Source organism: Dipteris shenzhenensis, chromosome 1 (genome assembly GCF_047967505.1).
Source record: "Dipteris shenzhenensis isolate YYH24624 ecotype China chromosome 1, Dip_SZ_1.0, whole genome shotgun sequence".
NCBI classification, from domain to species: domain Eukaryota; kingdom Viridiplantae; phylum Streptophyta; class Polypodiopsida; order Gleicheniales; family Dipteridaceae; genus Dipteris; species Dipteris shenzhenensis.
Genome location: NC_141596.1, coordinates 13,647,942 through 13,661,035, shown reverse-complemented (window position 1 = coordinate 13,661,035; position 13,094 = coordinate 13,647,942). Strand labels below are relative to the sequence as shown.

Sequence of the window (13,094 nt, the reverse complement as noted above, 5' to 3'; positions counted from 1 at the left end):
AGACACATACTCTGGAATCTGGTTCATAAGCTCATCATCTACGAGCCCACATTGCAGTTGAACCCTATGAAGTCTCACCTATCTGACGTGGTGAAGTACATAATTCTTGGTTGTCTTTTTTTTTCTTTTTTTCTTATCATCTTTTTGGCGATCCTACTCGGGACAGGAGGAGTTTTGAATTGAGATTGGGTACTCAAGACAAAACAGCCAAGAAGAATTGGCTGGGGAATGTTGCTTAAATTTTTGTGTGGTTAGGGAATGAAACTATGAAGACAAAGCCTCGCATGAGAGTGATTCATTGTGAGTTATGTGGGGAGTGTGGACACAGGAGAGATAGATGCCTTGATGTTGAACTTCGGGTGATACATCTCCATGCTAAGGTTCAAAAGGCTTTAAAAGTGATTGCTCTTAGGAAGAAGAATGCCAGTCAGATGCAGGGTAAGTTTTCTTCAGTAGAGTGATTATTTTTGTTTTCTTCCCAAAAGAGGTTGGGTGGTATTTCTGGTTGGAAGTGTGTTTGAGATAAGTTAGTCAAGAGGAGAGATGGCTCATGAATTTCCTCGATTTCACGGGTTGCCCAATGAAGAACCAGAGAGGTTTTTAGAGCGCTTGGAGTTCACAGCTCTTATTAAAGACAGGAATGCTCTTGAAGTCCTTCTTCAGATTCTAACCTTTTGTCTGTTGGGAGAAGCGAGAACTTGGCTGCAGACTTTCTCTGCAAGGATGCATGATGATTAGGGTGCTCACAGAAACCTGCTTATCCAGAGGTGAGGACAGCTTTCCTGGATAGGTTTATGTGTGTTAGAGATCCTGATGGCATTTGGAGAGAGCTATGTTTATTGCAACAACAGCCGACTCAGTTAGTGGATGAGTATGTTGGTAAGTTCACTATGTTGTGGAATAAATGGCAAGTGGCCTTATTACCTGAAGTTCCTCCCAGAGTCATAAAAAAGGATAGGTTTATTGCTGGAGATTAGGATAAAGATTGAATGTAAAGAGCTGGTCACTTATGAGGATGCTCTCAGGGTAGCAAAAGAGAAGGAGAGGAAGCAAATAAGATTGTCACAAATGATGCAAGAGATGCCAATCGTTCAACATGTGCCTGAAATTTTCTCTCATGTGAAGCCAGAAATACAAAAGCCTGAATTCAAGAAGGAGGAGAATATAAAAGAAGAAATTCATGAAATGTCGAAGCTTATGAAGAGTTTGAGTTTGAACTTAATGAACGGTAGGGGAAGAGGTAGATCATTGGGTGGTTACGGCAGAGGCAGCATGCCTTCTTCAAATAATTTAGGCCCGAGCAGGACAAGGTCAAGGGTCATTTGCACCTTGTGTCCAGTGCTTTAATTGTGGAGAGTGGGGACATTATAGCACACACTGTGATAAGCCTCCTCGTGCTGGAGGTGATGTTTATCCATTGCCAACAGGGTTAAATAATAGGGTGAATAATCATAGTGTAGAAGTAAAAGATGCAGGTCAGCCTAGTACCTTTGGAATCTGTAAAGCAACTGCAGAAGAGAAAGGGAAAGGTAAGGCAGTTACATTTGGCTTGTTGGAGTTAGAGGAAGTTAAAGATGTCATGCCATTAGGGAAGAGAGATAGAGAAGAGGAGGTTGATCCGAGTGCAAAGAAGGGGAAGCAGTTTGAGGAGATGATGACCTACCAAAAGAAGAAGAGCAGGAAGCCCAGAAGGAAGTACAGATTTGCAGATTATCCCATGGGGAAGGAGCAGGGAGATTATGATTTGGTGGAAGATCTTTCAGCGAGGAAACCAGACATTACATTTGCCCAAATGATTGGTCTATGCCCAAAGCTTAAAAAAGAATGGAGGCGGGCTATAAATCCAGCAAAGAAGAACTCTCATAAAGGTACAATTAAGCTGATGTCTGTCTCAGAGTTGCCAAATCTTTTACCTGATGTAGAAGCTTGGCATAAAGGAAAGGGTTTTGGAGAGCCCTATATAGATGGGGGTGCACAGATTTGTGTGATTACCTAGGCTTGTGTAGAGAGATAAGGACTGAAGATATCTTGCTCCTCTAGTTATCACATCAAAATGGAAAACCACTCCAAGGTGAAGACTTTAGGGATAGTACCTGGCCTGGAGGTTGAGGCATTTAGTGTTTCATGTCGAGTGGATTGTCATGTGATGCTTGCGGGGTTAGGAGCCTATCCTCTGATTCTTGGAAGGCCGTGGTTGAGGAAGGTAGGTGCAATTCAGAATTGGCAGAAAGGAATCTTTTTTGTACATATGAATGGGAAGAAATTGAATTTCGATATGGTAAGCAAGGCTGAAGTTTTAGATTCAGCAAGTGAAGAGGAAGAGAGAAGTGAAACCAGCAATGAGAATGAGAGTCTGGTAACTTCAAAAAGTGATGAAGGAACAATAGCATTGGTGGATTTGGTAGATGAGGATTCACAGGTGGATTTTGTGGGAGCAGCAGGGTTCAGTGAGGAAGAGGTGGATAGGTTTGAGGTTATCGAGGATTTAATGTAGCCCAAATGTTCTCAAGAATCAACCCAGGTGTTGATTGAGCAATCATTGAATCCTAATCTCAATGTTGAGGAGAAAGAAGAATATTTGAAGATGTTGCAGAAATACCCCAATTTGTTTATCCCTCTTATGAGGAGATCAGGGGATTTAAAGGGAAGCCTCTGGGGATTGAGCTGAAGGAAGTTGCCAAACCTGTTTTTCAGGAAATAAGGAGATTAAGCCTAGAACAGAGAGATGTGCTGAAGGAAGAGGTACGTAAGCTTCTCAAGGCAAGAATAATTTATCCTGTAGTTCACTCTGATTGGATAAGTCCTGTGGTCATAGTGCCAAAAGGTGTAGACAAATGGAGAGTCTGTGTTGATTACAAACCTCTGAATGCAGTGACAAAGAGAAACCACTATCCTTTGCCTTTTTTGGATGATATTCTTGATAAAGTGGCAGGTCATGAAATGTACAGCTTGTGTGACAGATATTCAGGGTACTTCCAGATAGCCATAGCCCAGGAAGATCAAATCAAGACTACCTTCATTACCCCCTGGGGCTATTTTTGTTACAGGAAAATGCCTTTTGGAGTTACCAATGGCCCCTCGCACTATCAGGAGAATTCAGATTTGATTTTATCACCCTACCTGGATAAATTTTGTAAAGTGTTTATCGATGACATCTATGTCTACAGTGGAAGAAGGGAGCACTGTGGAAAGCTGGATCAGGTATTCTATGAGATTGATAGTAATGGTGGTCAATTAAATCCTAAGAAGACTTAGTTAGCTTGGACCAGCATTAAAATATTGGGGCATATTGTATCTGAGAATGGGATTGAGCCGCGGATCCAGGTAAAGTAAAATCTTTAGTTATGCTGTCCTCTCTTGAGAATACCAAGCAGTTGCATACCTTTCTCTAGAAGGTGAGGTACCTGTCGAGATTTATTCATATGTTATCTCAAATTTTGTATCCTCTTCAGCAAGTGGTAAAATCTGAGCCTCTGAAATGGACGACATAGAGTGAAGAGGTGTTTGAGGTAGTTAAGGAATCCTTGACTCATATTTCAAGTGTAAAGCCACCAGATTATTCCATGACTTTTTATGTGAATCCGTTTGTAGGACCAGATGCTATTGGTGCTATTCTTTTGCAGCAAGGAGAGGGTTCCAGATATATGAGGCCAGTCTGTTATGCCAGCAGGGTGAAGAGTGAAGTAAAAAGGAAGTATTCAGTGGCTGAATTGGTCCTAGCTACCCTCTTGTATGCCTGTAGGAGATTTCGGTCTTATCTATTGTCCAGACCTTTTGTGGTTCTCACCTCATGTTCACTACTACCTCATATGTTGAATAGTACAAACATCTCCAAGAGCATGATTAAATGGATAGTAGAGTTACAGGAGTACTCTTTTACCTTCTTGGTTGAGAACTCTACCAGAGCTTCCTTGGCTGATCTCCTCACCTATAAGGAAGGACCTATTTTAGTTGAAGATGTGGAGAAGAACACTGACATGAATGAAGAAAAAGTACTAGAGGATGCATTTGTTTTACACTTTGATGGATCTTACAAAAAAAGTTTAAATAAAAGTACAGGAGGAATTTTCATTTATGATCCTGGAGGAAAGGAGATTCGAAAAATGGGAATTCAGCTCGAAGCCAACAATAATAATGAAGCTGAATATGCAGCCCTCTTCGGAGGTTTGAAAGTATGCATTAGTCTGGGTATTAAGAGACTCATGATTAAGGGAGATGCTCTGTTGGTTGTGAAGCAAATTTTAGGTGTCTGGAAGGTTAAGCATGTTCATTTAAAGAGATGGATAAGTGCGGTGAAGAAATTGTTAAATCAATTGGATGCCTGGACACTCCAGCATATTGAAAGAGGTAAGAATGTAAATGCACATGATGCTGCGTAGGAAATTATAGCAGCTTATGTTGATGCAGTAGGAGTGCAGGAGCCCTTATACAAAGGAAGGGAGACATTAGCTTGTGAGGAAAGCTTCCTGTTAACTGGTAAAGTGCCTGAAGAAGTTTCGAAACAAAGAAAATACAGATTTATTAAAAGCTGTACTTATTATTGTCTAATAGATGATGTTCTTTACATGAAAGGGGCTAATCTAGTGCTCAGAAAAATTCCCTGGCATGAGGAAGTTTTTCATATCATAGAAGCTAATCATGAGGGAGTATGTGGAGGACATTTTGCTTTCAAAATCATGCTGAGGAAAATACTTATAGAAGGATATGTGTGGCCATCCCTCCAGAGAGACATAAGACATTGGTGTAGGTCATGCCTACAGTGTTAGCAGATGAGTAAGAGGATCTTACATCCAGAACTCAAAAATATCATGCTTGCTTATAATATTTTCGAGAAATGGGGAATAGATGCCATCGGTCCTCTACCCATGACAGCTAGGGGAAATTGTTATATGCTAACAGCTGTGGATTATTTGATGAGATGGGCTGAAGCACGAGCAGTATGGGCTATCAATGCAAAATCTGTATGTAAATTTATGTATGAGGATATCTGCTATAGATTTGGCATACCACTGGAGTTGCTTTCTGATAGAGGTCCAGGTTTCAAGAGTGAACTGATGGATTTATTATGTGGAAACCTAAAGATTAAACACAGATATGCAAGTCCCTAGTATCCCCAATGTAATGGAATGAATGAAAAATTTAATGGTGTGTGTACTAATATCATGGGAAAGATCATGAGAACCTATGAGAAGGAGTGGGATCTTGCTTTGCACTGGGCTTTACGGGCTTACAGAGTTGCAATAAAAGAAGGCACCCAGTTTTCACCAATTCATCTTGTTTACGGGAAAGAAGCTCTATTACCCTTGGAAGTAGAAATTCCTGCATTATAGATGTTAATGAAGATAAACGAGGATTCAAATTCTATTTTCCAGAACCGGTTATTGGATTTGCAAGAAGCACAACTAGATAGACAAAAGGCGGTGGAACATTATGCTTTAATTCAAGAGGAGAATCAGAAGAGAGCAAACAGGAAATTCAGGGATGAAAATCAAGAAGGGTGATCTAGTTTTGAGATACAACAGTAGTCTGGATTCTACCTTCAAGAAGAAATTTGTGACCAAATGGGATGGACCTTTTCGTGTAACGAAGAAATTAAAAAATGGATCATATCAACTTGAGGATTTGGATGGTCAGCAACATAAGAATAGAGTCAATGGCTTCAGACTAAAGAAATACTTTCATAGGATCATGAGTATAGGCAGCTGTGGACCTACTGTGATGAAACCAGACAAGCCGGAAGACCTCATGGATGAGGATATCTCTGAAGAAATGCAAATCTTAGATACACCTATCTGCAAGATATAAATGTCTGCAGACTTAGGGATGGGCAAAATGATAGGACAAAATCTGTATCAAGTTTTTGAGCACTGTATATAGCTATGGGTAGGCACATAGTTGTACACATCTAGGGTAGGTGTGGGCTGTTGGCATTTGTGGATTTTTCTTTCACAAGCATGATGGACTGATGTATAGTTTTTTGAGATAATAAAGTATGTTTTGTAGGGACTTCATGGGAAATGATGAAATGCAATGTGGTTGTACCAGACTTCCAAAGCAAGGGTGTCCAGTGTGTGATCAAGCGAAATGTTTTTGGGGTCATGTAAAGTCAAGCCATGAAGGGTTTTTTTATATTTTCCTGAGTCAATGTGCACTTGCATGTTAGAGGAATTTGATATGTTATGGTGTCCATGTCAAAGGGCTTTTCATGTGTGTGTACGGGGTTGCATGCAAGCTTTAATATGCATGCTAATGTGTGTGGGAATTGTGTGACTAAAGGTCCAAAATGTGCATTTAATGTGATTTGAGGGAAATGTCTTGAGAGTGGTAAAATATCATTGATGAGGTGGCAAATTAGGCTAACGTGGCTGGACTGATTGGGAAGGCATCCTGCACATGCAAGGTGGCTATGTGATGGATGAAGGGGAGCTTCTAGGCTGTGAGCTGGAGCTACGTAGAGATGGCGACTCGGAGCAGATTCGGTTTTATTCTGGAAGAATCTACATAGGTAGGGGCTCTGAGAAATAAAGGTGGAACGATCAGAGAGGTGGGAGAGGCTCGCAGTTGTTGATGGGAGGTCGTGCATGAGCAGGAAGCTGAAACCTGTGCATGAAGACATCGTGTGTTGACAAAGAGAGCTTTGTGAGCTAGGGAAGTTGTGGTGGTGACTATGTGTGTGACACGTCTGGGATTGCGAATGGAGGAGCTTGGAGTAGATGGGCTCTAGGTGCTTCATGTTGACGAACTTTATGGCACAATTGGCTCTGGCTAAAGTCTTGTAGCAAACTCTATGGTAGTTGCTTGAGGTGCTTCTACTGGCTGGAGGTTCAAAGCGACGAAGAGGCCTGTGAGCGACAGAGAGTATGCACCATGCGCTTCTTGGTTTCATGGGGAAGGCGTCACTACTACGCAGGCTGAAGGACCTTGAAGAGGCGTGAGCTCCATGAGCTCTATGAGCATGAGAGAAGTCGTGAAGGTGGAGATGAGCGACGAGCTATAGCAAGCTAACGTGGAGAGCACTGGCTATTGCTCTTATTGGGAGCTGCTGGGGAGCTGCTGGATTTGAGGAGGATGACTATGCGGGCAGTTTGCTTTCGAAGGAGCTATATGGCTGTGGCGCCATTTCTACTGGCTGGAGGTCCTTGGACGGAGGTTTTGTGTGAGTAAGAGGGTGCTACAATGTGCGCACGGGTTGGCTAGTTGTGGTGTGAGCACTCAGTTGCTTCAAAGCTGGAAAGAGTGAGGCCTTTGGCCACAGGCGGGTGCCGGGTATTGTTGCAGAGACCTCAACTGATCGAATCTCCAGAGATGGCGAGCTGCATCATTGCTAGTGCTCGATGATGATCTTGGGAAAGATATGATAAGGTTAGCTTGTGGGTTGATATCTTGAAGAGTCACGAAGATAGCCTTCATGTAGGTTGTGGGTTCATAGTATACTGAGGCTGACTGTTTTCTGAGTTTTGGGGGGAAGTTCAGTTCTAAGTTCAGTCTATTTCGAGCTGTGTAGTCTTTTGTCTCTCTTTAAGTTTGTGTGATCCATGTTCAATCAATTTTTGTCGGGGGTTTCTCTCGATGCCTAATACAAAGACACATACTCTCAAATCTGGTTCATAAGCTCATCATCTAAGAGCCCACATTGCAGCTAATCCCTATGAAGTCTCACCTATCTGACATGGTGTACATAATTCCTGGGTTTTTTTTTTTTGGTTTTTTTTTCTTATCAACGTGTGCGCCTCTATTGTTGCATCACCCCGCCATGAGACGCCTCTCCTCTTGGGTCCCAACTGCTGTCCTCTGCTCCGCCTTATGCTCCCGTAGAACCAGGTATCCTCTTTTCTTTTGATGTGAGGTGATGCCCGTTTGACATCCCCCTCTTTCTTTTCTCTTTCTCTAATCTCTGCACCCATGGCAGCCATAGTGCTGCCCGTGTGGCCTTCTCTCAAACACTAGGTTCATCCCCCCATGCTCTCCTCATATGAGGGATTACAGATGAGGAGGTGACCCTTGCAACAGGACCACCACCGAAGAGAGGGACCAGGAGGTCAAGCCGCAAGCAAGGAGAGGGAAGGAGGCGTGATTGCGAGGAAGATAGAGGGAAGGAGGCACAATGGCATTGGAAGGGCAAAGAGAGGGAGAGGAAGGCAATAGAAAGCAAGGCAGAGAGGCGGCCAGATTAATTTTTGGGGAGGGAACTTAGGATAATTTTTCAATCATTTGAAGGGACCTATTTAACTTAGGGACTAGTTAATGACAATTTCGATTTAAATTTGAGTAGGGGGGAATATTTTGGAGTCAAACTAAAAGCTTGCCTTGAAAGAACAATAAGCTCCCTTAATTGTTATATCCAAGGATCAAGTTTCTTGATAATGTGACTTCGATGATTATAACTTATTGCGTGGAAAAATGTTTTATGGGTACTACAGATTTTCATTTCAACAAGAGTTCATATCAACGTTTTTGTAACATTTTAAATTGCTTACATGCATGTGAGACCCAGTTTTGCACCTTGGGAGTTCCATACGGACAATAAGAACCAATCTTTAATATGACTATTAGAAAGGCTTCTCTTCTTGGCACTTCAAAATCGTTATTGTTTCAAAGCTATATTGCTGAGCGTTCATGAGCTTTGGAGAAACCATCAAGAGAGAGAGAGATTTTATTGTAAGAGTGGCTCAATTTGCTGATTTTCAACAAACAAAAATCTTTCCTCACAAAAATGTCGCATGTATGTACACGTGCACGATCACTGCTGAACTATGCAATAAAATCTCTATTTTTTTTAAAAATCACTTGGAGCTACATGAATTTTAACAATTATCCCTCGACATCTACTTTTTGATGGTGCAAACCATCCATCTCAAGATATTCAACCACCTGCTTCATGGATGGTCTGTTTTCAGGTTTCTTGGATATGCATAGACATGCCACAAGGAGCGCTGTTTGAAGCTCCCCCTCAGGTGCAGTAGCTTTCAAATATTTGTCAAGGGAATCTGCCTCTTTGCCTTGCTCCTGTAATCTACGCACCTGGATCCAGCACAGAATGAAAAATTTAGGTTCGCAAAAGACAAGATACAGCTTTCCAGGATTGCAGCAGTCAATTAGTGAGAGCTTATTTACCCATGTAGCCAGGTTGATATCTTTTTCATCACTAGAATCTGAAGGCCTCCTTCTGGTTAAAATCTCAAGCAAGATCACTCCAAAACTATAGACGTCCACTTTGTCAGTGGCTTTCCCACCCTCAGCATATTCTGATGCAATACAACTAATCAGTATTCAGCTTATCCATTTCTTTTGCTCAATTGATCGCATTATATGAAACAATCTAATACTATGTTTATATGCCATCTTCGCTAAAGTCATATCGCTTAATTAGGAAAATTCATGTTTCTCGAGTTATACCAGGTGCAATGTAGCCAAAAGTCCCAGCCACAGTAGCTGTTACATGTGTATCATATAGGCCAAGGATCCGTGCAAGACCAAAATCAGCAAGATGTGGTTGTAGATCGCCATCAAGGAGCACATTAGGTGCACTTACATCACGATGGATGATCCGTGGATTGCAATCATGGTGAAGATATGCCAAACCCCGAGCAAGTCCTAAAGCTATGTTGTGCCTGGTGGGCCAATCAACAGCGTTCTGGTCAGATGCTCGACCTGTAGTTTACGCTCCATAGAAAAGAAAAGGTTAGCATAAATGCATAGACCCCTTACCATAATGCAAGCTGCAAGGATTAGATCTACAAACATGACATAGACCAGACACCACATTCCAATTTAAATTTCCCTGCATCCTACATACAGAAAACTGTAGTGCAGCCTTTTGAAACAAAAGAATCACAATCTAAATCTTAGCTAAAACTTACCATGGAGTAATTGTTCCAGTGTTCCATTTGGAAGGTATTCATAGATGAGAAGCTTCACTGTTGGTGATGTACAATATCCCAGCAACTTCACAAGATTTCGATGTTTGATAGCACCAAGAGTTTCCAACTCTGCTTCAAATCCACGTACAGACTCCAGACACTGCTTTAACTTCTTTACTGCGAATGTGCTGGAGTTTTTCAGCACCAACTTATAGATCACACCATAGCCACCTTCCCCAATTATATCGTTGTGACCCAGTTTCCCGAGGCATCTCAATAATTCTCTAGATGAAGATACTGAACCGCCTCCTTGAAACATCACCAGTTTTCCACCTTTGGAAAGATCATAAGAAATTAATCCCTAATCTAGAGTGGATGACATGATTCCCGTGCCCCAAAGAAATAAACACATGCATTCAAAACGGACCCTCAAATAAGTTGATACAGTAAAATATGGTTAGAGAGAGAGAGAGAGAGGCAAATGTAGAGAGAGATAGAGAGAGAGAGAGAGACAGAGAGAGACAGAGAGAGACAGAGAGAGAGTGCCAAATGCTACATAGGAGAGACCTCTGCTATGCTGAACGTAAAATTGAGAGGGATTGACAGATGTGGCCATTATAATTCACAATCACACTTCATGGGGGGATTAACGCCCCTAACGCTCAGTTGTAGAATACGCTTGAACAACCAGGGGCGAAAAAAAGATGATGAATACATTACAGAAAAACACCACTGAGAGGGATTGACAGATGTGGCCATTAGAATTCACAATCACACTTCATGGGGGGATTAACGCCCACAATGCTCAGTTGTAGAATACGCTTGAACAACCAGGGGCGAAAAAAAGATGAATACATTACAGAAAAACACCACAGGGCGAAAACAGGACAGAAATGACACCAGGACTCTGTCAGATAAGACTTACCTTTCCTGGCTTTTTTTTATTAGAGTGCTCTAATATGAAGCCCTGATCTTGGTAGATAAACTACATCAGTAGAGCAGATTATTGACCTTGGTAGATTATTGCTCTTGGTAGATAGACTACATCAGTAGAGCAGACTAAATATACAATGAAATTCCTATATGAAGTAGAAGACACCCTATTTGAAACAGGAGACTCACCAAAGCCACATCAAGAACACATCCTTGGTGTGATCTTCCCATCTACACGAAAAGAAATATTAAATTGTCTAGCCAAATGGCCTTTTTAGCCACGAAAGATATCCTTAGTGAGATCTTCCCTGATACATATTCTTTATACCAAGCCTCTGGAGCTTGTTTGAGCACATGAAGTGCCTAACGCAGCTTGCATAATTTATTTCCCCCCGACCAAGCAGCTTGAAGCCAATAGGTGACTCACAGAGACTTCCTCATGCAAGTTTCCATTCAGAAAGGCTGTTTTAATGTCCGATTGATGCACTTTCCAGCCATGATGAGCAGGCAATGAAACAACATTATGTGAGAGTGCGCAGCAGAATGGACACACACTGTGGGTGAGCGAGAGCACTCAGCAAAGAAATGCACAGAGGGAGAAAGAGGGACAGAAAGGGAGAGAGACTGCACACTGCCGTAGTTCACATGGCCAAATTGTGCATGCCACAATTCTGCACCTTTCAAAGCAGAAGTTATTGTTCCACACTGATATAAACCATCATCCGTGTATCCAACTGATATAAACCATGATCTGTAGTGACTATCTCATAGTCTTTTTCTCTCTCTTACAATGCATTGATTATCATCAAGTACGGAGCATATCCTTTTCTACCAAAAGAGGAAACCAAAAACAAGTTCTTTATTCTTGGAGCACAAAGGGCATCTAGAAGACGACAATCAGTTCCATTACTAATGACAACATAATCTTCCCAAGTCCCTTTACAGGACATGAAGAATTGTTGGCACAGGAGATCGCTTTGCCAATAGAAGCAAGCTGCAAATCAATAATAAATGTTTCTTAGAGCCAACATGATTGAATGCACCATTGTCAAAATACTAAATTGCATACGAGGTATCACTCACACTGAGTGAATTAATCTCAAGATTGGAATCATAACTACATAATAGCAAGGACCACACTTCAGCCATATAATTTGCTGAAGCATTAGAAACTGAGACTGACACTCCAGTTTCCTCCTCCTTTTTCAATCTTTTCCTGCATTCACTGATATAATGACCTGGCTTTTGACAATAATGACACCTTCCATTCTTTTTTTATTTGCCTACATCATACTTAGCCTGGTTAGATGGCTGTTCTAAGCATATATCTAGATGGATCCAGGAACATGCCCAAACTCATCCTCTAAAAATACAACACATAGTGCAGTTTCAATCTCATGATAGTCACTCATAAGGTTCAAACCCATAATCTCATGGCTGTCCTAAGCACCCTTAGAATATATGCCACCTTTATGCTTGCACCGACACCTATCATGGACAACAAGTGCCTCATCATTGCTATGGCAAGAGAGAGAACTATTCTTCATTGTTTGATCCTCCTACAACAACTATGACACAACAACCCCACTAGCTCCTCAAACTGACGAGGCTGAGCATTGCCCCTCAAAGACAATGTGACCTATTCTTTCTTGTTTGTTCCTGCCACAACAACAAACTTACTCGCTCCTCAAACCAAAAAGGTTGAGCATTGCCCATCAGAGACAAAGTGAGAAAAGTGTTAAGGAAGATTTATTTTTCATTGTTTGTTCCTCCTACAACAACAAATATACTAGCTCCCCAAACTCAAGAGGCTAAGTATTGCCCCTCAAAGACAAAACGAAAGTGAGAGAAGTGTGGAAACTCGAGTAGGACTCGACAACGGCTGCAATGCTCTAGAGATCAAATCTTTTTCAGAGATAATCTCATCAATATTCAAGAGCTACTCTCTTATATCCTGGATCTTGGTCAAATGCCTTGACATATTGTCACCATCATTCATATTGGATTCTGAAATTCCGTCTTGAGAAAGGAAACACTTGCCTCATTCTTTGCCTGAATATGGTTTGTAAAACATGCCATGCATGCAATGATGAAAACAACCCACAAAATAGTGCCACTGAATCCTTTCATGCAGCTTGATGTGGTTACGGAAAGTGCTTCACGAGCCAGACATGCTCACCGAAATGCTGGTCTCAAACAAAATGTCTTTCTAAGAGAGGGATTTTTTCTCATCCCATTACCTAGGTCACCTACTATTGCTTCTAGTGATGTGGTGGAATAGCAAAAATTACAGCTAGAGCA

The 13,094-nt window shown here is 41.6% G+C and overlaps 1 protein-coding gene across 2 annotated transcripts in view; it reads right to left on the bottom strand.

Annotated features, from left to right (window-relative positions):
* Positions 1–8,784: 8,784 nt before the first annotated feature.
* LOC147905418 (receptor-like serine/threonine-protein kinase At1g78530) overlaps positions 8,785–13,094 on the bottom strand; it is a 47,447-nt gene continuing 43,137 nt past the window's right edge. For both annotated transcript variants that reach the window (XM_087380795.1, XM_087380801.1), the window contains 4 exons: positions 9,861–10,193; positions 9,397–9,651; positions 9,115–9,245; positions 8,785–9,021 (listed from right to left, as the gene is read on the bottom strand). In XM_087380795.1, coding sequence (XP_087236921.1) covers positions 8,812–9,021; positions 9,115–9,245; positions 9,397–9,651; positions 9,861–10,193 — 929 coding nt within the window. In that variant the 3' untranslated portion in view covers positions 8,785–8,811. The remainder of the gene's footprint in view (positions 9,022–9,114; positions 9,246–9,396; positions 9,652–9,860; positions 10,194–13,094) is intronic.